This window comes from Trichomycterus rosablanca, chromosome 14 (assembly GCF_030014385.1).
Source record: "Trichomycterus rosablanca isolate fTriRos1 chromosome 14, fTriRos1.hap1, whole genome shotgun sequence".
In the NCBI taxonomy this organism is placed as follows: domain Eukaryota; kingdom Metazoa; phylum Chordata; class Actinopteri; order Siluriformes; family Trichomycteridae; genus Trichomycterus; species Trichomycterus rosablanca.
Genome location: NC_086001.1, coordinates 16977707 through 17004059, shown reverse-complemented (window position 1 = coordinate 17004059; position 26353 = coordinate 16977707). Strand labels below are relative to the sequence as shown.

Sequence of the window (26353 nt, the reverse complement as noted above, 5' to 3'; positions counted from 1 at the left end):
GTTAGTTAACGGGATCCCAAAATCACCGGAACCACCGAATCCTCACTATAAATACGGCTCACACTGCAAAATACATGCATTCAGATGTTTAAATATACTAAGTACCGCCGGTGCAGTAACATTAACATAAAACTCAATCGCTCATACTTCCCTTATAACTGCTGCGCATGAAAACCACTGCCGGATCTCTGAAGCTCACTCGAAATTACCACTGCATGTCCACTCTAGCGCCGCACGCTCTTGATAACAACAGGTGTTACTTGATGTTTCATCCAAACGCATGCAAATCAGACGAAACGACTACTCCAGACTAAAGTCATAAACCAAACCACTGGCAAATTAATGCCACTTCACGAGCTGAGCTCCAAACACGACCGGCAACTACCAACGAGACCAAACGATACTTCCAGCAACTAACGCGAGACTATATACACACACCTGTAATGGCTACCTTAACGGAGTCATCTTCAGATTAAAAGTCCCTACCGGTTACATCCACCCCCATTTTAAAATGTCACCGTCCCGGTGACATACCACTAGGGCTTTCCCACGGTCTAAAGTGGTGCTGTACTGTGGGCAGCACTGAGTGAGCCCCCACTCTCACTGACTCATTAGACAGCACTACAGAACGAGGAAGGTTATAGGGATTCAAATGTTTACCTGCCGTCTTCCGCATAGAACGTCTGGGCACTGTCTGTAGGGACCAATGTGGCTGCCCTAACTCTTGGCCTGGAAGATCCCCTTCCGCTTCTAGGACCACGTCCCTCTGTTCCTCCACCCTCATCCCTGTTGCTCGTCTGGATGCAGTTTGCAACGATTGGGGTGGACCGGAACATTCCAACTCTTGACCTGACGGCCCCACTAAAGGTTCCGAGGCTACATCTTCCCTTAGCAACCAAATCCCAGATCCATCCTCTTCCTCTGCTTCGCTAGGACACTGCCATGACTGCACACTTTCTGGGGACCTCACCTCATCACTCGCAGCGTCAACCGGAGGGGTGGCAGTCCATCCCGGAACTACCCGCAGTTCCGTCCTATGGAGATTTCTTTCAGGCCCTAGGCCTTCCAATGGACGAATGGTGTACACCCGGCCACCATCGTCCAAACACCTCACCACCTGGTACCTGGTACTGTCCCAGGCATCCTGAATTCTGTTTCGACCTTGGACATGGTTGCGTCTATACACAATAGTACCCGTGGGAAGTATTGAAACTGTCCCAACCTGGCACCGCTGGACCCGTTGAGCCGCTGCCGCAGTCATTTGACGTTTTGCGCTGGCATAGGCAAACTGAAGAAACTCGGTTTGTTCCTTCACCCATTCACTCACTGACCCCTCCACTGGTCCATCCTCCCCCAGTCCCAAGAGCGAGTCAATTGGAAGCTGTGGCTTACGACCAAACATCAATTCATAAGGGGAATGGCCCGTTGACTGGTGCACTGTAGTATTATAAGCAAAAAGTAACTGGGGGAGGTGCTGAGGCCACTTTCGTTTCTTATCTACTGGTAAGGTCCGCAACAGATCATGCATAGTGCGATTAAACCTTTCACACTGCCCGTTCCCTTCAGGGTGGTATGGGGTAGTACGACTCTTCTCAACCCCATACATTTTACACAACGCCTTTAGCAACTCTCCCTCAAAATTTCGGCCTTGGTCAGAATGTATCCTTTGAGGGACTCCATAAGTGTAAAACCACCTCTCTGTCAAAATACGCACCACTGTGCTCGCCTTTTGATCGGGAGCAGGATACGCCTGTGTGAATTTTGAAAAAACATCGGTAACTACTAGGACATTCTGCCGGCCGTCACTCGCCCGCTCCAATACCGTAAAATCTATAGCCACAATCTCTAATGGCTTAGAGGCCAACAAGCAGCCCGGGAAGGTCCTCACTTTAGGACGCACCGCTTTTGCAGACACACATCGGGGACACTGCTGGCACCACTGATCAATATCTCTTCTCATCTGGGGCCAATAGCATCTCTGCCGCACCAGATGAGTTGTCCGTTCACAACCTTGATGTCCATGATCATCATGGAGGGCTACTAATACCTCAGACTTTAATGTTTCTGGAAGCAACAGTTGTAACAATTCTTTCCTCTCCCCTGACATATGGGTCACTCGATACAACACACCTCCACAATCTCTAATTCTTTTCCACTGTTTGAGCAATTCTAAAACTGGTTTTGCTTCTGTTACCCGCTCTTCTGCGGAAGGCGGTTGCCCACTCTTCCAGTACACCAGAAATGCGCCAATAACAGGATCAACTGATTGTAACGCCAACAAATCTGCTTTTTGGCGCACCGGGAAAGCATCAATTGAAGAAACCGTACCAGAAGCCTGCCCCGCCGGTAATACACTATGCCGGGCAAATGGAATTCCAACCCCAGGGGCTACTTCCTCAATGGAAGCCGGAGCCGGACAATCCACCAGCCGAGACAGTGCATCCGCATTTCGATTCATGCTTCCTGGATGGTACTTAATTTCAAAATTGAAGAGTGCTAACTGTGATGCCCACCGCTGCTCCACAGCTCCCAGTCTCGCAGTCTGAAGATAGCTCAGGGGATTGTTGTCAGTAAACACAATAAAATTGGTTCCCAACAAGTACTCACGAAACTTCTCCGTAACTGCCCATTTCAGCCCGAGGAGCTCCAACTTCATGGAACTATAATTAGACATGTTTCTCTCCGTTGGATGAAGTCCTCTACTTGCATACGCAATTGGTCTCCTCTTCCCTTCATCCTCCTGAGAGAGCACAGCCCCCAACCCGGCATAACTCGCATCAATCTCTAAGATGAAGGGCTTTGTGAAATCAGCATAAGCCAGCACTGGTGCAATCACCAACTTATCTTTTAATGTACTAAATGCTCTTTCACAGGCTTCATCCCATCGCCCTTCCAATGTATTTACCCCTGGCTTTTTCTTATTACCTTGAAGGGTGGCTACTAACTTATGTAATGGTGCCGCGTACCTTGCAAACTGATCAACAAAACGACGGTAATAAGATGCAAAGCCCAGGAAGGATCTAAGCTCTTTAACTGTACCGGGACGTTTCCACTCAGAGACTGCTCGGATCTTCTCAGGGTCAGTTGCTACCCCTAAAGGAGAAATAATATGACCCAAATAGCGCACTTCCGACTGAAAAAAATGACATTTCTCAAGCTTCAACTTCAAATTATGTTGCTGCAGTCTCCTCAGCACCATCTCAAGACGCTGTAAGTGTGTATCAAATGAAGGAGAAAAAATGACTATGTCATCCAAATACAGCAACAGAGAGTGGAAGCGCTCATCTCCAAAAATGCGCTCCATTAACCGTTGGAAGGTGCTAGGAGAGTTACAAAGTCCAAAAGGCATCCGATTGAACTCAAATAACCCAAACGGAGTACAAAAGGCAGTCTTTTGTTTGTCCTTCTCCATCATAGGAACCTGATTATACCCACTAGTCAGGTCGAGGGTGGAAAACAATCTAGCCCCTGCCAATGCATCCAACGATTCCTCTATCCGTGGTAATGGATAAGCATCCTTTCTGGTTTTTGCATTTAGCTGCCGATAGTCTACACACAGCCGTATAGTACCATCCTTTTTTTGTACCACTACAATCGGAGATGAGTAGGGACTACAGCTAACCCGAACAACCTCCCTCTCCAACAACTCCTGAATATGGGCCTTGATCTGTTCATACTGTGAGGGTGGGAGGCGGCGGTACCGCTGACGAACAGGGGCGTCATCCACTAGGGGAATTTCATGATGTACTAAGTCAGTACACCCAATATCCCCCTCGTGCTGACTAAATACCTTACTGTATTGTTGCAGAAGAGCTTTGCCCTGCTGTTGCTGTCCAGAAGACAAAGTGGGCCAAGAAAGACCAGAGAAATCCAAGGGGCTATTCTCTACGCTTAATGACCGAACCACTGCGATATCCCCCCTACCATCAGTCTCCTCCTCAAATATCACCCCCTGGCTGCTCGTCTGTTGTTCTACCCAGAATAAGGTTCCCAAAACAGTCTGAGGGGGAATCCACACATCTCTAGTCTCCACGTTGACCACGGGCACAGAAACCTGTCCTTGATTAAACGAAAGAAAAGCTCTAGACAGTAAGACACCTGGAGGAAGCCTACTATCGACTGGCTCTAATAGTACAGAACGCAGGGAAGGCCCTACATGTTGATTGCCTATTGCTGCGACCAGTTTAACTGAGCCTGCAGGAATACGTACCGCTTTCCGTCCAGCAACTCTCACCTGACCCAAACAGCCGGTTGGTGGCAAACAGTCAATCTGGTGACATTCTGTAAAAACCTGCTTCCAGGCTCCCCCAGCTGACTGCAACAGGGGGCCCTGAAACAAAGCAGACCCATGTTGCTGGAACAATTCATTATAGCATTGACTAATTACGTTCATACCTAATAAACCCGGAACCTTAATCTTTTGGGCATTAGTGTATGGGTCACTAGAGTCACGAACCACTAACACACCCATGCCTGGTAACCTTCGACCTAAAACTTGGATATCTATCTCTAAATACCCCAAGTAAGGAACCTCTAATCCATTAGCTGCTCTAAGTTGCACCCAATGACACTGCTGAAGCTGATCTGACAAGGACTGAAAATACTTGCTGAAAAAACCCTCAGTAAGTGTAGTTACCATCGAACCAGTATCCAATAAACATGGAACTGGAACACCTCCCATTATCACTTCCACCACAGGACATTCCCTCATAAGTTTAGATACATGCATAGAAGTTACTATTGAGCCTTCACTACCCTTTTCTGATGTATGGCTCTCCCCATCAGAGGGTCCTAGTTTCCCTGTGGCTCAGGGGCACTAGCCACTGAACTCACTCCAAGGCTAGAAGGATGCCCGAACTCCCTAGCAGCTGTGCCTGACCCCCTCCCAGCGCGGCAAAACCTCGCTATATGCCCTGATTGATTACAGCGCATACAAATAGGTTTACCAGTTGGATCATAACGGTAGGCCCTAGCTGATTTCGTAGTAGCTATCCCACTAGAATGCAATTGGGTATTAGTCAACGCAAAATGGTTAAGTAAGAGATCTAACTGAGCTTGTTGCTTTCGAAGACACTCTTTCAATTCTGACAATTCATTAGATTTCGTCACCACCGCTTGGCTCTCAATATTACATTCGCTTACCACTTCAACCTGGGTATCACAGGAATAGGCCCGAGTCTTTGGGTGACCCACATGCTCACCCTCTTCCAGCCACCGGATGGCTTCACTGCGAATAGTCAAAAAAGAAACCTCAGCATTAAGCCTGACTGATTGTTTTAGCTCCCTACGGAGCATACTATCTCGGACATGCTCAATAAATTGATCCCGCACCAGATGGTCTGCGTTTGGGATGGCTTGAGGACTTCTACGCTTAATAACCTCCATTAAGGATAACAAGGAATGCGAATACTCACGCAAAGACTCCCCTTCTAATTGTCTACGCTGGAAAAACTGTTTCTGTAAACCAATATACGATTGAGAGCATCCATACATATCCACTAAAATGGTTAAAATTTTCTCTGGGTCATTTCTATCACTTAGAGGGCGAAACTTTATTTCATTCTTAGCCTCCCCCTCCAAGTGATCAAATATAAACAAGGCTTGTTCCGCAGGGGACATATGGCGGCCTTCCAAGGACCTACGGACCTCCTCAACCCAATCTTCCACTGTTACATTATCGGAGGACTTGCCCGCAAACCTAGGACATTTTCTCTCTCTAGGTACATACACATACCTTTCAGATACACTACGTACCTCAGTAACATTACTACCCCTAGCACCTTCGGTAACACCAGCACTACTGCTAGCCCCCGCAGTAGCCCTTAGTCTATCATTATCAGCCTGAAGCCGTTGTACTTGCTCAGCCAACACCTTAAGCTGTTCCTCCATATCAGGAGCTCCAAGAGACATAGCCAAAAGAAAAAAAATACAAAATCAAAATTCCAGTACCAGACAAAATTTAACCCCAAAACTGAATCACCCCCCCCAACAACAGTAGTCGTCCTCAAAGCTCGATCCTTGGTCCCAGTCGGTCTTCAAACAATAGCCACTGTTTTCTTTTTTTCCCCTTCCTTCTAATTAACTACTGGGTGCCAAATCCTACAACAGTCTAAACGAACTGTAAGTGGTCCTTCTGCTCCACTGCATCAGCACTTCAATCCTGCCGACAACGCCATAAATGTGACCCTCATCAAGTATCTGATGTAACAACCACAAATTCTGTTTACCAGAACGTGAAGTATTCCTTAATAAGGCACACAGAAACTGATTAAGGCTGATACAGTAGAACAAAGTTTATTTTAGAACAGAATTTTGCTGATTTTAAAAAAGTCATTATACATTCAACATGATCAATTGCTTTAAAATAATAAGGTAAGAGTACAACACGTTTCCTTCTTTAATAAATAAACACGTATCAGATATTAAGTCCACAAGAACACTTAAAAGGATTATTCATAAGATGGCTAAACAGAGTGTCTCAAAACCACTCGGGGTCATGGACACAGAGACAACTATTCCCGCTCAACCGGGATTCATAGGACAAAATCTATACCATGGAACACAAGCTAGAAAGCATCAATAGCTTGCCACCCACCATAAATTGAATGCACAAAAAATACAAAGAAACCAAGAAATAAGTACACTCAAGCACCCTGACCAAAGCAACACAAACCTTAATGTGACCCTCATCAAGTATCTGATGTAACAACCACAAATTCTGTTTACCAGAACGTGAAGTATTCCTTAATAAGGCACACAGAAACTGATTAAGGCTGATACAGTAGAACAAAGTTTATTTTAGAACAGAATTTTGCTGATTTTAAAAAAGTCATTATACATTCAACATGATCAATTGCTTTAAAATAATAAGGTAAGAGTACAACACGTTTCCTTCTTTAATAAATAAACACGTATCAGATATTAAGTCCACAAGAACACTTAAAAGGATTATTCATAAGATGGCTAAACAGAGTGTCTCAAAACCACTCGGGGTCATGGACACAGAGACAACTATTCCCGCTCAACCGGGATTCATAGGACAAAATCTATACCATGGAACACAAGCTAGAAAGCATCAATAGCTTGCCACCCACCATAAATTGAATGCACAAAAAATACAAAGAAACCAAGAAATAAGTACACTCAAGCACCCTGACCAAAGCAACACAAACCTTAATGTGACCCTCATCAAGTATCTGATGTAACAACCACAAATTCTGTTTACCAGAACGTGAAGTATTCCTTAATAAGGCACACAGAAACTGATTAAGGCTGATACAGTAGAACAAAGTTTATTTTAGAACAGAATTTTGCTGATTTTAAAAAAGTCATTATACATTCAACATGATCAATTGCTTTAAAATAATAAGGTAAGAGTACAACACGTTTCCTTCTTTAATAAATAAACACGTATCAGATATTTAGTCCACAAGAACACTTAAAAGGATTATTCATAAGATGGCTAAACAGAGTGTCTCAAAACCACTTGGGGTCATGGACACGGAGACAACTATTCCCGCTCAACCGGGATTCATAGGACAAAATCTATACCATGGAACACAAGCTAGAAAGCATCAATAGCTTGCCACCCACCATAAATTGAATGCACAAAAAATACAAAGAAACCAAGAAATAAGTACACTCAAGCACCCTGACCAAAGCAACACAAACCTTACACGCAACCCAAAAAACACCACAAAAATGGACCACACAAACTAATGTAGATTAGTGGGGGCCTATTCAAGGCCTATGATCCACAGTATTAGTATGACCTGAGATAACCTAGGGTCACAGTATACTGAAACTCGTTGAACGTGTTATTAATCAAACCGCTAATCAGATTTGGCACCCAGCTCCACCATTCTATAAAATATGATACCTTTGTATAACCAGCATCCCTTTTAATGAGAGAAAACTACCAAGAAAACAGTGGCTATTATTACTACAGGTCTCCAGGCTCTGCAATAAATACAAACGTGCAATTATTTGACCTGCATGGCTGTACCGTAATATCATCATAAGAAAATTAAACTAAAACATCCTATACCTGTGTACGTTAGTTAACGGGATCCCAAAATCACCGGAACCACCGAATCCTCACTATAAATACGGCTCACACTGCATAATACATGCATTCAGATGTTTAAATATACTAAGTACCGCCGGTGCAGTAACATTAACATAAAACTCAATCGCTCATACTTGCCTTATAACTGCTGCGCATGAAAACCACTGCCGGATCTCTGAAGCTCACTCGAAATTACCACTGCATGTCCACCTAGCGCCGCACGCTCTTGATAACAACAGGTGTTACTTGATGTTTCATCCAAACGCATGCAAATCAGACGAAACGACTACTCCAGACTAAAGTCATAAACCAAACCACTGGCAAATTAATGCCACTTCACGAGCTGAGCTCCAAACACGACCGGCAACTACCAACGAGACCAAACGATACTTCCAGCAACTAACGCGAGACTATATACACACACCTGTAATGGCTACCTTAACGGAGTCATCTTCAGATTAAAAGTCCCTACCGGTTACATAAAGTACAGAAAAATAATTAAGAACATCTTTTTTTTTTTCATAGAAAGTTTTTTGTTCATAAACAACAATATAATAAAACTAAATTAATTCCTTTCACTGCACTTCTTATCTGGCTTAAAACAAAGTACAGTACAACATTAAAACTGAATAACACGTTTTAAAACTTGAAAAAACTAAAATTCCTATCACACTAGTATCGATCCGATTCCGATAACAATGTTGGTATCGATACTATCGATATTTGGATCGATCCGCCCACCACTATCCTGTATATCTCAGGTAGCTTTAGAGAGGACTACACTACAGACATCCCAAGTCTCCCGGAAGTTCCAGGAGTCTCCCGCATATACATAGCGGCTTCCTGATTCCCACAAGTCAGATAAAATCTCCCGGAATCTAGAACGAGTGGCCAAGAGCGCGCGCACACACACACACACACACACACGTGACACAGACTTTTTTAATACGATCGCGTATTAAATCCGTTATCTGATATACAATCTAGCGCACTGTATAAGGAACATAAATCAATTGTGTAATATACTGTCTAGTGCACTATGTAGGGAACATAATTAATTATGTAATACACTATCTAGTACACTGTGTATGGAAAATAAACCAATTGTCTAATTCACTATCTAGTGCACTACGTAGGGAACATAAATTCATATCTAAAATACTATCTACTGCACTATGTAGGGAACATAATTAATTATGTAATACACTATCTAGTGCACTGTGTAGGAAAAATAAATCTGTGATCTGATATACAATTTAGTGCACTATATAGGGAACCTAAATCCATTGACTAATACGCTACCTAAAGCATTATGTAAGAAACATAAGTCTATTATCTAGTGCACTAAGTAAAAAACATACATTCTTTTTTAATATACAATCTAGTGCACTAAGTAGGGAACATAAATCTATTATCTTGCACACTATCTGGTGCACTATGTAGTACACATTAATGTGTTTGAGACGCAAACAGTTAGTTTAGTAGCTCAGTTAGCAGCTCCTAAAAGCTCTGTGTGCGAGAGGTAGGGTGGCCAGATGTCCGGTTTTAGGCCGGACAGTCCGGCTTTTCAGCTGCCAGTCCTCCATTCACGCAACGCTAGGACGAACACTTAAAAATCCTCCTTTTGGAGTGAACTGGTTTCATTTTTGATCAATATTATTTGCCATTGGCTCAGGTACATGTCAAAACAAATGCTTTGTATTTCATTGGTTTAACAGCCTTATTTGACTCCGTATAGAGCTACCACTGGCCAATCGGAGAAGGTCCGCCCTCTAAATGCTAGTCTGTGATTGGGTGGTTGAATTTGTCCCGCCCGCTCTGTCCTGTAAACACCGCTACCTGAGACAGCCACTCAGCTCTCATGATCAGGAACGCAGTGAAAATGCCAAAAAGTAAACTTTTGAGGCAGCGAGGAACGGACTTAAATATAAAAAGTAGACACAACATTTAGTGATTAAACAGTCATTTGTAAAATTAGGAACTTGCTTAATGTAGAATGTAGAATTCTTGCTTAAATTGGTCAAAAACTCTGTTATATGGGTTCTGGATTCATTCTGTATGTTGCAGTAGCATGTCCCCCTGTTCCTAATATGATGTCCGTCTTTTTGGTGTAATGTCCGGCTTTTTGGGGTGTTATGTCCTCCTTTTTGTTACTATGAATCTGGCCACCCTAGGGTTTTAGCTTTTTTTTCAACTTGGGATGTCTGACATGTTAACTTCCATCTATTCATCCAGCTTAAATACCATAAACACTACATAAAAAAAACACGTGGAGCTAATGGTGTAATTATTAACCTTTGTGCTCAGTTCTTCTTTTGTTGTTCCATGGTGTAATGGTTAGCACTCTGGACTCTGAATCCAGTGATCCGAGTTCAAGTCTCGGTGGAACCTGGCTTTATTTAGGTAAAAACACTGTTATCAATGCTGAGAAGACAATAGTGTTTCACATGTGACTGCTCCATGCCGAATTAGAACACAAAGTGACAAGTCATTGATTACAGCGCCAACTACCGGCCAACTGCGTCCTGAATTTAGAGCCATTTTCCAACAGTGGAACGTTTTGTTGTGATTTTGATACTTGGTATCAGTGCCAAAATACGAGCCAGTTTATTTAGTAAAACTTTATAAGCCAACAGCAGCGAATAAACTTAAAAGTCACCTTAGATTACATGTTAACTTATATCTATCCATCCAGCTTAAATACCATAAACACTACATACAAAACATGTGGAGCTATTCTTACTACAGTAAAACACACTGAACTTACTTTTAAAGTGAAGTTCGAAATGTTGTACAGAGATCGTTCCCATCTAGTGGTGCTAGATAAATTACAGCTTGTTGCTTGGGTACAGATTTGTGACATTATTATTAAATTGTTGTTTTTGTGTTTGTTGTTATTTTTTACATTTACATTTTCAGCATTTAGCAGACGCTCTTATCCAGAGCGACTTACAGAAGTGCTTCTATAGTGAACATTTCATTTCTCAAGTTTAGGAAAACAACAGTCAAAGAACACAAATCTGCTAAAACCTGTTAGAACCAAAGTGCCTTTTTTTTTTTTTTTAAATGGAAAAGAATGGAACAAAATGTTAGTAAATAAGTACAAGTCAGCCTAAGTGTTTAGTAAAAAGGTGGGTTTTTAATCGTTTTTTAAAGACAGCAAGAGACTCAGATGTTCGGATGTTCGTTTTTAACTGTTCATGTTTTTAAGTGTAAAACCATAAACAGCACCGTCTATAAATAAATGAATCTTGTGCTTCCAACTGAGATTTTTGTTTACGTGAACAATGTCTGAAATTTGATGAGCTTGATTAGTTTGTAATATGTGTTAAGATGATGAATGAACCTAAACACTTGCTTTTAAATTTTATGTTTTTATTTATTTATTTTAGTTTCAATACAACGTGACACCGGCAAGATAAAGCAAAAATAAAGTGTCCCAAGTGTTTTTGTAACGTGTTGTAGACCTGCAATGGCGACTGTTTTTGGCATACAGGAAAGAAAATGCGGAATGTAGGTGAAAATGTGTTATCTGGCAACCAGGACTGTGTAAATATTGGACAGAACACGTGATGGGTTATTTTAACTTGTTGGGTTGTGCAGTTTAACCATTGTGCTGAATTAAATAAGAAAATACAGCATTAAAGCATAATCTCATTAAAATAGGCTACAATTTAACACTATAATACAATATAATACAGCTACAGTAAGTCTGTGTCTGTTTCTGTTGCTTATTCTGAATTGTGTTTGTTTGTAAACTGTGAATTAGTTTTTAATCTGGTCGTGATGTTAGTGAATTAAACCTACATCTCGCTGAAGGTCTGATCGATGAGCTGTCTGTTCTGAGGTGCTGCTTAAGCCCGGCTAGCTCAGTCGGTAGAGCGGTAGAGACTCTTAATCTCAGGGTCGTGGGTTCGAGCCCCACGTTGGGCGACTATCTTCATTTAACATCTACTGAAACCGAAAGTACGTTTTTCCACTTTGGACAGTCGGTCTCCGGTGACTTATCAGGTGGATATTTGTGCTTGTAGGACTGTTGTTTACTGGATGTTTTCAGTTACTTATTTCCACTATTCTGTGGGACTACACGTTGTTGTTGTGTCTCATATTCGTTTGATCAACAGGCAGTTTGTGCAATAAAAGTCACTCGTCCCTGGGTGGGCTCGAACCACCAACCTTTCGGTTAACAGCCGAACGCTCTAACCGATTGCGCCACAGAGACACTCAGATGTTTTATTGGACGGTACGCTCTATGGAGTCTAGACTTAATCTGTGCTGCACTACAAGTGTAGTCAAACACACCTATACATTGTTTAGTTGAAGCAGTACCAGAGACGATGGCTCTTTCTGGACCGGCTGATTGCTCTCATCTATTCGTGCGTTACACCCAGATGGATTGAACGTCAGGAGACAGAGCATTATTTATTCCATCTTCAGGTGTGTGTTTTTTTTCACCACAAATGATTTTGAACTAGTAATCTGTTATTTATTAACAGCCCCCTGATGTTGTTTCTCTTCTCTCAGACTGAGATGCTGAGCTTCCTGGATGAAATCTTCACTCTGGACGAGTCTTTGTATGCAGAACCTGAAGCCCTGGCTGCTGCACTGGAGACGCTTTTATTGCGGAGCCTCCGATGGTTTCATGAAAGCCTGGAAACAGATGACATCTAAAGGCCAACCTTGATTGGAACCTTTATTTAAGTGTTAGGGATGCAGGTCTGGTGGCTGACGTGTTGTTAATCTGTGTTAACAGTTCACAGGTGCATCAGGACCCAAGACATGGGCGACATGTAAAGATACCACTAATGTGGAAACATGTATCGGGATCGCAAAGAGACGTGCTGCCATTAAGACGCCGTCTTTACATCAAGACAACGCCCGGATGACTTTGTGGACCAGATCCAGATGTGTAAAAATGTTCTGTAAAAATGTAATAAAAAGAAGAAACTCTGATTGGCTCATTCTCTGGCGTCTTTATTCGTCTTTATTTCACTGATTGCTATAAAAAGTTGGGACAGAGGCAGAATAAGAGTGGAAGGTTTATAGAAGATTAAAGTTACAATTGCTCTCCATGCTGCTCTTTATTTTGAGGGAATCTGAGTTGTGAGATTTGGGAACAAACTAGGAACTGGAATGTGGACACAATACATAGGAAATAAATGTGTCCAGAAGCTGTACATGGCAAAGAAACCAATTTACTACTCCAATGTTTACTTACACTCATCACAGTTCTAGTAATTAGGGGTTAAGGGCTTCGCTCAGGGACCCAACAGAGACAATGATCAGTGTAGTCTATTTAGTTCTACAATTACTGACTGCAGTCCACCTGGTCAATGGTCACATTGAAAAACAAAGCAGGTATTATTTAGCTGGTGGATCATTCTCAGCACTGCAGTGACACTGACATGGTGTGTTAGTGTGGAACAATTTACAATAGTGTAAAAGAATAAAGAAAATGAATGAGTGAGTGAGGTAAAACTGTAATCAGGTAGTATAGAGAAGTCTGTAGCATTTACCTCAGCTGCCTCAGGACATGTCTCAATTTATTCATGCTTTGAGTTATTTCTACTGCTAAAAAATTTAAATTGAATTAAAGTTTAGTGTAGAATTATGTACAAAGATCTACAGAGAATAGATGAACTGGCCGGTTAGCTCAGTTGGTTAGAGTGTGGTGCTAATAACACCAAGGTCATGGGTTTGATCCCCATATGGGCCATACCCACTTTTGGACTTAAACTAACAAACAAGTGATCCTTCTCTAACTAGCAGATCCTGTTGACCTGGGCTTCAAACATTGTCTCTGACAAGTGTGAGATCTTTTTAATGCCCCTCTCATTCAAGTCAGAAACATGCCATTATTTCAATTTGCCAAACTTAATTGCCCTTCTGTAAATGTTAGCAAGTCATGTCCATAAAGTTGATGTGCTGGATCTGCAAGTAGAAGGAAAATAGATTTTCTATTAGAATGGTCGGACTGTGGTTCTGACTGATGCCGTAGTCGCTATGGGTAACCGCATCTGTTGCATCCGGCAGTCAACAAATATATTAGTAAATATGGTGCCAGGTTCAGACTGAGTCAAACTCACCCCAATCTGCGCCAGCTCCACTTCAGCCCACATCCGATTAGTCTGATTCTCCAGCATCTGTATCAGCCGGTCGTACCTTCGCTGGAAGACGCGCAGATCCTAGGAGAGAAACGCTCAAGACGTTGTTAAATCGTTCGTACATCACTTGAATTATTTGATACATGTTTTGCTGTCGTGTTAACCTCTTTTTTGCAGCTACCAGTACGAGTAAAGTCATTCTTCCCACCACACAGATGTAACTGTAGTTCGGAGGGTGACTGAAAACGATCTAAAGGAACCGAAACAGAGATAATAAAGTGAATAAGGAAGTAAGAGATGCTGGGAGTGAGGGAATGGACGCACCTATGGAGGGAAAATTGACTTGACGCAGTGCTGCTAGTTTATGGGTGAAGTTTTTGATTCCCTTCATTCTGCAGTAGTGACTGTGTAAACAGGAGTGTATCATTTATTTATTAATAAATAACGTCATTAAAATAAGTTCATATTGCTCTAAAACTGCTGCAGTACTCACAATAAGGCAGGAACATTCCTTATTTCTATATCAAAATCAGGTGCTAGAAGCTCAGCATCTCACTCTGAGAGAGAAAAAGAAGAAATGACAGGTTACTGGCAAACAGGTTTATTCCAGATCATTTGTGGTGTAAAGAACACGCACCTGTAGATGGAATAAATATCACTCCGTGTACTGCCGTTCAGTCCATCTGGGTGTAACACACGAAAAGATGAGAGCAATCAGCCGGTCCAGAAAGAGCCTTCGTCTCCGGTACTGCGTCAACTAAACAACATACAGTAGGTGTGTTTGACTAAACTTGTAGTGCAGCACAGATTAATTCTAGTCTCTTTGAAGTACAGACTCTCTTACTGAGGTAATCTAAGAGGCTCTGGCTCTTCCCATAATTCCCAGCAGCACCAACAAAGACAATGTCCATAAAATTGACGTGCTGGATCTGTGAGTAGAAGGAAAATAGATTTTCTATTAGAATGGTAGGACTGTGGTTCTGACTGATGCTTAGCTGCTCAAACAATCTCCTTGGTGTAGTCGCTATGGGTAACCGCATGAGTGGCATCCAGCAGTCGACACATATATTAGTAAATATGGTGCCAGTTTCAGACTGAGTCAAACTCACCCCAATCTGCGCCAGCTCCACTTCAGCCCACATCCGATTAGTCCGATTCACCAGCATCTGTATCAGCCGGTCGTACCTTCAGTGGAAGACGTGCAGATCCTAGGAGGGTCGTGTTACCCTCTTTTTTGCAGCCACCAGTACGAGTAAAGTCATTCTTCCCACCACACAGATGTAACTGTAGTTCGGAGGGTGACTGAAAACGATTTAAAGGAACCGAAACAGAGATAATAAAGTGAATAAATAAGGAAGTAAGATATGCTGGGAGTGAGGGAATGGACGCACCTATGGAGGGAAAATTGACTTACATTAAAGGCTCGACGCAGTGCTGCTAGTTTATGGGTGAAGTTTTTGATTCCCTTCATTCTGCAGTAGTGACTGTGTAACAGGGCTGGAGTGGGACCCTTTTTCAGCCCGGGAGTTTCATTCCCAAACCCGGCCCACTTTTTCCATGGAGGAGGAATTTGAATAAATAAAACAGCAGCTAGCTCTTACAATGCCTTTTTATTGGGTATAAGTTCAGGTATATGTTGGTAAGTTAACAGAAAACACTTCACTTAAACATGTTTAATTTAAATCAGATAAAGGTAAAAGGTAAAAAATGTTATAAAGATGAAAACGTATTTACATTTGTACAGGAGCAATAAGTTTAAATAAAAATAATTTGAAATTAAAATTGCATGTCTTCCCTGTAATGTTTCACTTATTCAATGAAAAAACATTTAGTTATGCTTGAACAATTTTATTGAACAAAACAACTTCACGTTGGGTTCATCTATCTCGCTATAACATTCTTATTCTTTTACATTAACTGTACGCTGCTCACTACTGCCAGCTAGTGTTCACATATTTCCATATACATACAGTGTATCACAAAAGTGAGTACACCCCTCACATTTCTGCAAATATTTTATTATATCTTTTCATGGGACAACACTATAGACATGAAACTTGGATATAACTTAGAGTAGTCAGTGTACAACTTGTATAGCAGTGTAGATTTACTGTCTTCTGAAAATAACTCAACACACAGCCATTAATGTCTAAATGGCTGGCAACATAAGTGAGTACACCCCACAGTGAACATGTCCAAATTGTGCCCAAAGTGTCAATATTTTGTGTGACCACCATTATTATCCAGCACTGCCTTAACCCTCCTGGGCATGGAATTCACCAGAGCTGCACAGGTTGCTACTGGAATCCTCTTCCACTCCTCCATGATGACATCACGGAGCTGGTGGATGTTAGACACCTTGAACTCCTCCACCTTCCACTTGAGGATGCGCCACAGGTGCTCAATTGGGTTTAGTCCATCACCTTTACCTTCAGCTTCCTCAGCAAGGCAGTTGTCATCTTGGAGGTTGTGTTTGGGGTCATTATCCTGTTGGAAAACTGCCATGAGGCCCAGTTTTCGAAGGGAGGGGATCATGCTCTGTTTCAGAATGTCACAGTACATGTTGGAATTTATGTTTCCCTCAATGAACTGCAGCTCCCCAGTGCCAGCAACACTCATGCAGCCCAAGACCATGATGCTACCACCACCATGCTTGACTGTAGGCAAGATACAGTTGTCTTGGTACTTCTCACCAGGGCGCCGCCACACATGCTGGACACCATCTGAGCCAAACAAGTTTATCTTGGTCTCGTCAGACCACAGGGCATTCCAGTAATCCATGTTCTTGGACTGCTTGTCTTCAGCAAACTGTTTGCGGGCTTTCTTGTGCGTCAGCTTCCTTCTGGGATGACGACCATGCAGACCGAGTTGATGCAGTGTGCGGCGTATGGTCTGAGCACTGACAGGCTGACCTCCCACGTCTTCAACCTCTGCAGCAATGCTGGCAGCACTCATGTGTCTATTTTTTAAAGCCAACCTCTGGATATGACGCCGAACACGTGGACTCAACTTCTTCGGTCGACCCTGGCGAAGCCTGTTCCGAGTGGAACCTGTCCTGGAAAACCGCTGTATGACCTTGGCCACCATGCTGTAGCTCAGTTTCAGGGTGTTAGCAATCTTCTTATAGCCCAGGCCATCTTTGTGGAGAGCAACAATTCTATTTCTCACATCCTCAGAGAGTTCTTTGCCATGAGGTGCCATGTTGAATATCCAGTGGCCAGTATGAGAGAATTGTACCCAAAACACCAAATTTAACAGCCCTGCTCCCCATTTACACCTGGGACCTTGACACATGACACCAGGGAGGGACAACGACACATTTGGCCACAATTTGGACATGTTCACTGTGGGGTGTACTCACTTATGTTGCCAGCTATTTAGACATTAATGGCTGTGTGTTGAGTTATTTTCAGAAGACAGTAAATCTACACTGCTATACAAGCTGTACACTGACTACTCTAACTTATATCCAAGTTTCATGTCTATAGTGTTGTCCCATGAAAAGATATAATGAAATATTTGCAGAAATGTGAGGGGTGTACTCACTTTTGTGATACACTGTATATGCTCATCACTACATCCTCCTTTTTTTTTTTTTTTTTTTTTTTTAGAAGAATAACAATTTGAGCAATGAACTTTACATTACAAAATATCAATTGGAACCTATAACCCATTCACTTAAATTTGCTTCAATTATTAACACATCATAAATCACAGAAATTACAAGTTTAGTCTATCAGGCACTTTCACATTTCTCTCAACACAGGTAATTGAGTTTCTTCATGTGACTCCGTATTTTGTTGTGATGACACATTATCTGGACCAGTCACATCTGCATCATCATGAGGTTGCACTTCTAAACCTTCTGTTGTTTTCAGAAGACTTCTGCGATTTCTTCTGACCAGTTGTCCATCTTCTGTTCTGAGAGTATACGATCTTGGACTAACTTCACTCAACACAGTAGCTTTCTTGTTCCATTCATGTGAGTCCTCAATTCTGACAGTGTCATATTGTGAAAGGGGTTGTAGACATCTTGTTGATCTGTCATAATACTCTTTCTGCCTCTGTCTCAGTCTCATTAGTTTTTTCTGCAAATGCTTCAGCTTTTGCTTTCCAGCCATGTGTGGTAATGTTGTACGTAACTTACGTCCCATCAAAATCTCAGCCGGTGACATACCATGTTCCAGTGGCGTAGCTCTGTAACTCAGTAAAGCTAAGTAGGGATCAGCATTGCTGTCTTTCGCTTTCTTGAGTAGCTGCTTTACTATATGCACACCTTTCTCAGCTTTTCCATTCGATTGAGCATATAGTGGACTTGAAGTAACATGCTGAATGTCATACAGGTCCATAAACACTTTAAAGTCTTTGCAACTAAAACATGGTCCATTGTCACTGCAAACAATCTGTGGAATGCCATGTTTGGCAAATATTGCTTTCATGTGTTTTATAACACACGCCGCCGTCATTGCAGGTAGCAGTGCTATCTCTGGATAGTTTGACAAGTAATCGATTACCAGAAGGTAGTTTCTTCCTTCAACATGAAACAAATCCGTACCCACCTTCTCCCACGGTTCAGTAGGCAATTCTGAAAGAATCATTGGTTCTTTTGTCTGTTTGTTTTGACATTTCAGGCATGTAGCACAGTTAGAAACCATTTTGTCAATGTCAGCATTTATTCCTGCCCAATAAACAGCAGTTCTTGCCCTCCTTTTGCATTTTTCTGCTCCAAGGTGCCCTTCATGTATCCTCTTGAGCATGTCTTGTTTTAGAGACTCAGGAATGACAATTCTGTTTTGTCTGAGCAAGAGTCCATTAACTACACATAGTTCTGCTCTCATGCTATAAAATGGTTGACACAATCCTTTAGGCCATCCATTGTTCATATAGCCAATGATTTCTTGCAGGACTTTATCCGTTTCAGTTTCCTTTGCAATCTGCTGAAACTTTATATTTGACACAGGAAGGTTCTGCTTGATCATATTTACATGAAAATCCACTTCTAGCTCCGTAGAACTCTCTTTTTGTGCACCATTGTTTAATGTAGCTCTTGACAATGCATCAGCCAGTACAATGTATTTGCCTGGAGTATACATCAATTCAAAGTCATAGCGCTGTAGCTTCATCATAAGTCTTTGAATTCTGGGTGTCATGTCTCCTAGATTTTTCTTAATGATTGCAATCAGTGGTTTATGATCTGTTTCTGCTACAAATCGTGGAAGTCCATACACATAACTGTGAAATCTCTCCACTCCAAATACCAAACCTAAACACTCTTTTTCAATTTGCGCATAATTTCTTTCTGCGGACGACATTGTTCTGGAGGCATATGCTACGGGTTTCCAGTTTTCACCCTCTGCCTGTAGTAAAACAGCACCTAGCCCATTTTTTTTTCAGCTTTACCCAGTCTTTCTCATGTTTTGAAGTCCATCTGAACTCATTTTTGTTTTGCAGCAGATCTCTCAGATGTGCCGTTTTTGCAGACAGATTTGGTATAAACTTACCAATAAAGTTGACCATGCCCATGACTCTTAAAATGGCTTTCTTGTCTGTAGGCCTTGGCATGTCCAGTATCGCTTGAACTTTATGTTGATCAGGTTCAATACCAAACTCAGAAAGTTTATCACCTAAGAAAGTAATTTCTTTGACACCTATCTGGCACTTTTGCTTATTTAGCTTTAGTCCATGTTTGCGAACACTCTGTAATACTTTTATGAGTTTCTCATTGTGCTGTTCCAGAGTTGAACCCCATAACACAATGTCATCCACGTATACACGTACACCTTCAATGTTTTCCAGGACATGTTCCATTGCCCTGTGGAAAATTTCAGGAGCTGATGATATTCCAAATGGCATTCGCTGAAAGGAATATCTTCCAAAAGGTGTGTTGAACGTACATAACTTTGTACTGTCCTCATGAAGTTTCAATTGCCAGAATCCTTGTGAAGCATCTAGCTTTGAAAAGTACTTTGCTCCTGCCATTTCACTTGTTATTTCATCACGAGTAGGAATTTGATAATGCTCTCTCTTTATATTTGCATTCAGATCCTTTGGATCCATACATATACGCAGTGCACCATTAGGTTTCTTAACACACACCATTGAATTAACCCATTCTGTAGGTTTCTCCACTTTCTTTATAACACCTAAAGATGTTATTCTGTCTAGTTCCTGTTTAAGACTATTACGAAGAGGAGCTGGTATTCTCCTTGGTGCATGTACAACAGGTTGTGCATTTTCTTTTAGTTGTATTTTGTATGTGTATGGAAGAGTGCCAAATCCTTCGAACACTTCTGGAAACTGTTGTAGTATAGCTTCCACACTGTTATGCTGTACACTGGTAGTGCTAACATTGAACACTCTCTTAATCAAATCTAGGTTTTCACAAGCTTTGTCACCTAGGAGAGAGTCATGTCCTTCTGGAACAACAACAAACATCAAATTATATTCTCTATGTTTGAATTTAACAGCAAGTCTGCAAGTACCTTTAGTTTCAATTTGCTGTCCATTGTATGCCTTGAGTGACACCATATTTTTGTGAATTTGTGGCTTTACCTTCATCCCTTTTATATCAGTCTCACTTATCAAATTGGCTTTTGCACCTGTGTCTAATTTAAAAGGAATTACAGTCCCATTTACAGACAGTGGTACAATCCATTTGTCCTTAACTACTTTATTTATTTCAACTAGCATGTTTTCCTTTGCACCATTTTCTTGGTTTACCATTGCAACAAAAAATTTATCTTCGAGGTCTGTGTCTTCCACTGAATGCACATGTTCTTTACTTGGTCTGCTTTTTGTAAAGCATTGCTTGGCAAAGTGATTTAGGCCTTTGCACTTCGAGCATCTTTTCCCGTATGCTGGGCACTGTTTTACTGCATGTTTTTTACCACATCTTTTGCAGTTAAAAGAATCTTCCGTCCTATTATGTGTGGCTTTATTTGACTGTTTTTTCTGTTCCAACATAAACATCATAACACAAACAACATAAACATCATCTCCAACATCATCTCCAACTCATCTTGTAAAGCTAAGTACATTTCTTTGTTATTATGGCCCCAGCAGGAGCATTATATCCATGTTCAGAGTGTAACATGTTCAGTTATTCCTTCTCCGTGTTTAGTGATAACTTTATATGTGATAAGTGTAGATTAGTTGTTAGTCTGACGGAGAAGATCTCAGTGTTAGAAGGGCGCATTCGGGCATTAGAACAGACTACTACTAGTGAGGGCTTAGATTCAGCTGTAGCAGCCCCGAATGCCAGCAGTTCAGGTATAGAACCCCAGACTCCGGCATTAGAGCCCTCACAGCGGGGCGACTGGGTGACGTCTCGGCGACATAGTCGTAGGGCAAAGCACCGACCATCTCAGTTGCACGTGTCCAACAGGTTTTCCCCACTCAGTGAGCCACCCGCTGAGCAGCCTGTTAATGTAAGTGCTCTGGTTATAGGAGATTCTCAGCTCCGACACGTGCGTATTGCAACCCCCATAGAGACACCAGCAACCATAGTCACCTGTATTCCGGGGGCCAGGGCGCCTGACATCAGAGCAAACCTGAAAGTGCTGGCTAATGCTAATCGTAGATTTTCGAAGATTGTTATCCACGTTGGCACTAATGATGTTCGTTTACGGCAGTCTGAGGTTACTAAGAGTAATGTTAAAGAGGTGTGTGAGTTAGCTAGGTCGATGTCTGAGGCAGTAGTGTGCTCTGGCCCCTTACCGATTCGACCCAGTGGCGAAACCTACAGCAGGTTGTTGTTGCTGAACCGCTGGATGTCTAAATGGTGCTCAGAAAACTGCATTGATTTTGTAGATAACTGGTCCACCTTTGAGGGAAGGCCTGGTCTTTTGAAGCGGGATGGTGTCCACCCCACGTGGGAGGGTGCTGCTCGCATTTCTTGCAGCATAGGTGACAGGCTTTACCACCGCGTTAGTGTAGCGGCAGATAGTGTTAAGTGACTATCCAGAGCCAAGACCAGGCAGCAGACTAACAGGCCTAACCGACTGTCTGCGAGTCGCCATCGGACGTCACCCGGAATCCTTAGGTCACAAACCATTGAGACTGTGTCTGTTTACCGTGGCAGGTGTAAGCCAAAACAAAATCAAAAAGTATGTCATAATAACTTAATTAAAATTGAACTAAATGAGCATCATGAAAACCATAGTAAAGCTAAACTAAAGTTAGGACTTCTAAACATCAGGTCACTTGCATGCAAAACAGTAATTGTAAATGAAATAATTACAGATAATAGTCTTAGTGCACTTTGTTTAACTGAGACCTGGGCTAGACCTGATGAGTATCTAGGTTTAAATGAAGCATCTCCTCCGGGTTACAGTTATGAACATAAGCCACGTCTTAGTGGTCGTGGTGGAGGAATAGCCGCAATTTATGACAAGGACATAGGTCTCACTGTAAAATCAACTCCCATAACAAACTCGTTTGAAGTTCTTATCTCTGACATAACCAATAAATGTTCATCTGATAAAACTAGTATGTTTAAGCTGGTTACTGTTTATCGACCCCCTGGTCCTTACTCAGAATTTCTTAACGAATTTGCCGATTTTCTTTCTAAATTAGTTTTATCAACTAAGAAAGCTTTAATTGTTGGTGACTTTAATATCCATTATGAGGATAAATGTAATCCACTCAAAACTGCGTTTGATTCTATTTTAGAATCTTTAGGCATCACCCAAAATGTAACAGGACCCACTCACCGCTGTAAACATACCTTAGATTTAATACTTACTTATGGTATAAACATAGACAACCTGGAAATTGTACCACAGAATGACTTAATCTCTGATCACTCTCTACTAATTTATGAAGTGTCCCTGTCCAATAATATACAGCAACCGCATCGTTTTAAATATAAGCGCACTATTACATCTGCAACTGCAGCAGCGTTCATAAACTGCCTACCAGAATTACCAAATATACCAGCATCAGAACCTAAAGAACTAGATCAGGCAACTCAAAACCTAGAGACTGTATTGCGCACAACCTTAGATAACGTAGCCCCACTTAAAACTAAACTGATTAGGGAGAAAAAACTTGCTCCTTGGTACAATGACCACACATGCGCACTTAAACAAGCAACACGGAAATTAGAACGCAAGTGGCGTCACACTACACTAGAAGTGTATAAGATTGCTTGGAAAGATGCTCTAACTGAGTATAAACATGCACTTATAAAAGCTAAATCTTTATATTATTCGTCCCTAATAGAGAAAAATAAAAACAATCCCAGATTCCTTTTTGAGACAGTGTCCAAATTAACTAAAAACGTTAATGAAACTGAATCTAATATACCGCCTGACTGTACCAGCGATGATTTTTTAAAATTCTTTAATGACAAGATAGAAAAAATACGACTTCAGAGTCAGAGTGTGTCACTTGCCAAGGTTAAGTATGGACTCACTCCGAGCAGCATTGGTGATAATAGTAACGAGTTAATCCAACTAAATTCCTTTAATCCAATCTCCCAAAATGAACTAACTGTGTTGATTAAATCATCGAAGTCATCATCGTGTATACTCGATCCTGTTCCAACTCGTTTACTTAAAGATTTACTCCCAGCTATTGTAGAGCCCCTGCTTACATTAATCAATGCATCCCTTAGCCTTGGATATGTACCTAAATTGTTTAAAAGTGCTGTTATTAAACCCCTGATTAAAAAACCTAATCTTGATACACATGTACTAGCTAATTATAGGCCAATTTCAAACCTTCCTTTTGTCTCAAAGATATTAGAAAAAGTCGTTTCCAAACAGCTATGTTCTTATTTGAATGAAAATTGTATTCATGAAAAATTTCAATCAGGATTTAGACCCAACCATAGTACCGAAACCGCATTAATTAGAGTAGTTAACAAGTTGTTAATGTCTTCTGATAATGGATGTGTCTCTTTTCTTGTTCTATTAGATCTTAGCGCAGCGTTTGATACGGTCGATCATAACATTTTACTGGAGAGGCTAGAAAATACAGTAGGTGTTAAAGGACTCGCACTCTCTTGGTTTAAATCATATCTGACTGACCGCTCTCAATTCGTTTATGTAAATAATAAATGCTCGGAAACTACAAAAGTAAAGTATGGTGTTCCACAGGGGTCGGTACTGGGACTGCTATTATTTACACTCTATATGCTTCCACTAGGTGAAATTATTCATAAACATGGCATAAACTTTCACTGCTATGCAGATGACACACAGCTGTATATATCAGCCAAACCAAATGATACTGACACAATCAGTAAGATAGAAGATTGTGTAAACGACATAAAAAACTGGATGTCATGTAATTTTCTTTTACTTAATTCAGATAAAACAGAGGTTTTACTTGTTGGCTCTAAAGCTGCAAGAGACAAGTTGTCTAACCTGGTGCTAAACTTAAACACGTTCTCTGTTACTCCCAGCCCAGATGTAAAAAACTTAGGTGTCACAATAGATTCAGATCTCTCATTTGATACACACGTTAATAATATTACTAGAGTTGCTTTCTATCATTTGCGTAACATTTCTAAAATAAGAAATATACTATCTGTTAATGACGCCGAAAAACTGATCCATGCGTTTATAACTTTTCGGTTAGATTATTGTAATGCTCTTCTAACTGGATGCTCTGGTAGATCCTTAAACAAACTCCAATTAGTTCAAAATGCAGCAGCTCGAGTGCTAACTAGAACTAAAAAATTTGACCATATTACTCCTGTTCTATCATCTCTACACTGGCTGCCAGTTAAATTTCGCATTGATTACAAAATACTTTTACTAACTTATAAAGCGCTACATGGTCTGGCTCCACAGTATCTGAGTGAACTTATTAATCACTACAGCCCAGCGCGTCCACTTCGTTCACAAGATGCAGGGTTACTTATAGTTCCTAAAATTAAAAAGATCACGGCTGGTGGAAGAGCGTTTTCTTACAAAGCTCCACAACTCTGGAATAATCTTCCTGCCTCTATTCGGGATTCGGACACAGTCTCAATGTTTAAGTCTAGACTGAAAACATATTTATTTTCTCAGGCTTTTGATTAGTATAGACAAAGGCGCAGAGCTTGGGGGTTCTTGGTCATAGAAACTTGTGGTGATCAGGGATGTTGGGTTGCTGTCGTTCTGCCTCTCTTGTCCGATCACTCAGGTTTGGTGACGGTGGGGAGATGGGCGCTGATGTCCTGTGAAAGCCTTCATGACCTAGTTACCTGCTCGCTCTCCCTTTTAGTTATGCTGTAATAATTAGGGCTGCCGGAGTCTAAAACTCTCTGTAAAACTGTTTGTCAACTAGCATTGTACATTATTAACTACATTCTCTGTTGTTTTACCCCGAGGGCATTCTGATGGAAACCTGTTTACCCGCCGAGGTTAAGGATTGAAGTCGAGACTGCCGGGACAACGATGCTGCTCCTGTCAGATGTGACGGGTCTGGAGTAATTGCAACGACAAGAAATCACTACAGACTTTATTGAAGACTAGAGCGGATAACAACTCTATTATTATTTAATTGTTTATTTATCTATTTATTACCAGTTATGACTTTTAGATCATTTAATTCTGTGTTTGTATGATTTGTGTAAATCGTGTATTTATTTAAAGTATCCTCCAGGCCACCCATGAAGGATGGGCCCTGCTGAGTCTGGTTCCTCTCAAGGTTTCTTCCTGTAATTTTCAGGGAGTTTTTCCTTGCCACAGTCGCCCTCGGCTTGCTCAACAGGGGTTTTTGTATCTGTTGGTCCTGGATTTTGTAAAGTTGCTTTGAGACAATGTCTATTGTAAAAAGCGCTATATAAATAAAGTTGACTTGACTTGACTTGTTCTTTTCCCGTCAGTGTTGCTACCACTGCACCCTCATGCTGTACAGGTCTCAAGCCTTCACCAAATGTTTTGGCGTGGTGTACGGCTAATTCACTTGCTTGGCATATTCTTAATGCCATTTGCAAAGTCAAATCTGTTTCTCGAAGCAATCTTTCTCTCAATTTTTTGTCCATTACTCCGAAAACAATTTGGTCACGAATTAATGAATCGTGTAACAGCCCAAAATTGCACGTTTTAGCCTTTAGCTTTAAATCTGTAACAAAACTATCAAATGTTTCTCCTTGCTGCTGAATACGTGTGTGAAAAATATACCTCTCAAAAGTTTAATTTTTCTTTGGTGAACAGTGTTCATCAAACTTTTCCACAACTTTGTCATA

At 41.4% G+C, this 26353-nt stretch overlaps 1 protein-coding gene and 1 non-coding gene across 2 annotated transcripts in view; one reads left to right on the top strand and one right to left on the bottom strand.

Annotated features, from left to right (window-relative positions):
• Window positions 1-5910, bottom strand: part of LOC134326144 (uncharacterized) — a 31155-nt gene extending 25245 nt beyond the window's left edge. Inside the window, exons 1-3 of the mRNA XM_063008348.1 lie at window positions 5755-5910; window positions 5143-5379; window positions 661-4330 (exon numbers count right to left, since the gene is read on the bottom strand). Coding sequence (XP_062864418.1) covers window positions 661-4330; window positions 5143-5379; window positions 5755-5910 — 4063 coding nt within the window. The remainder of the gene's footprint in view (window positions 1-660; window positions 4331-5142; window positions 5380-5754) is intronic.
• A 4477-nt stretch (window positions 5911-10387) lies between these two features.
• On the top strand, window positions 10388-10459 carry trnaq-cug (transfer RNA glutamine (anticodon CUG)). Its single transcript has one exon. It is a non-coding gene; the product is annotated as a tRNA-Gln (tRNA).
• The last annotated feature ends 15894 nt before the right edge of the window (window positions 10460-26353 follow it).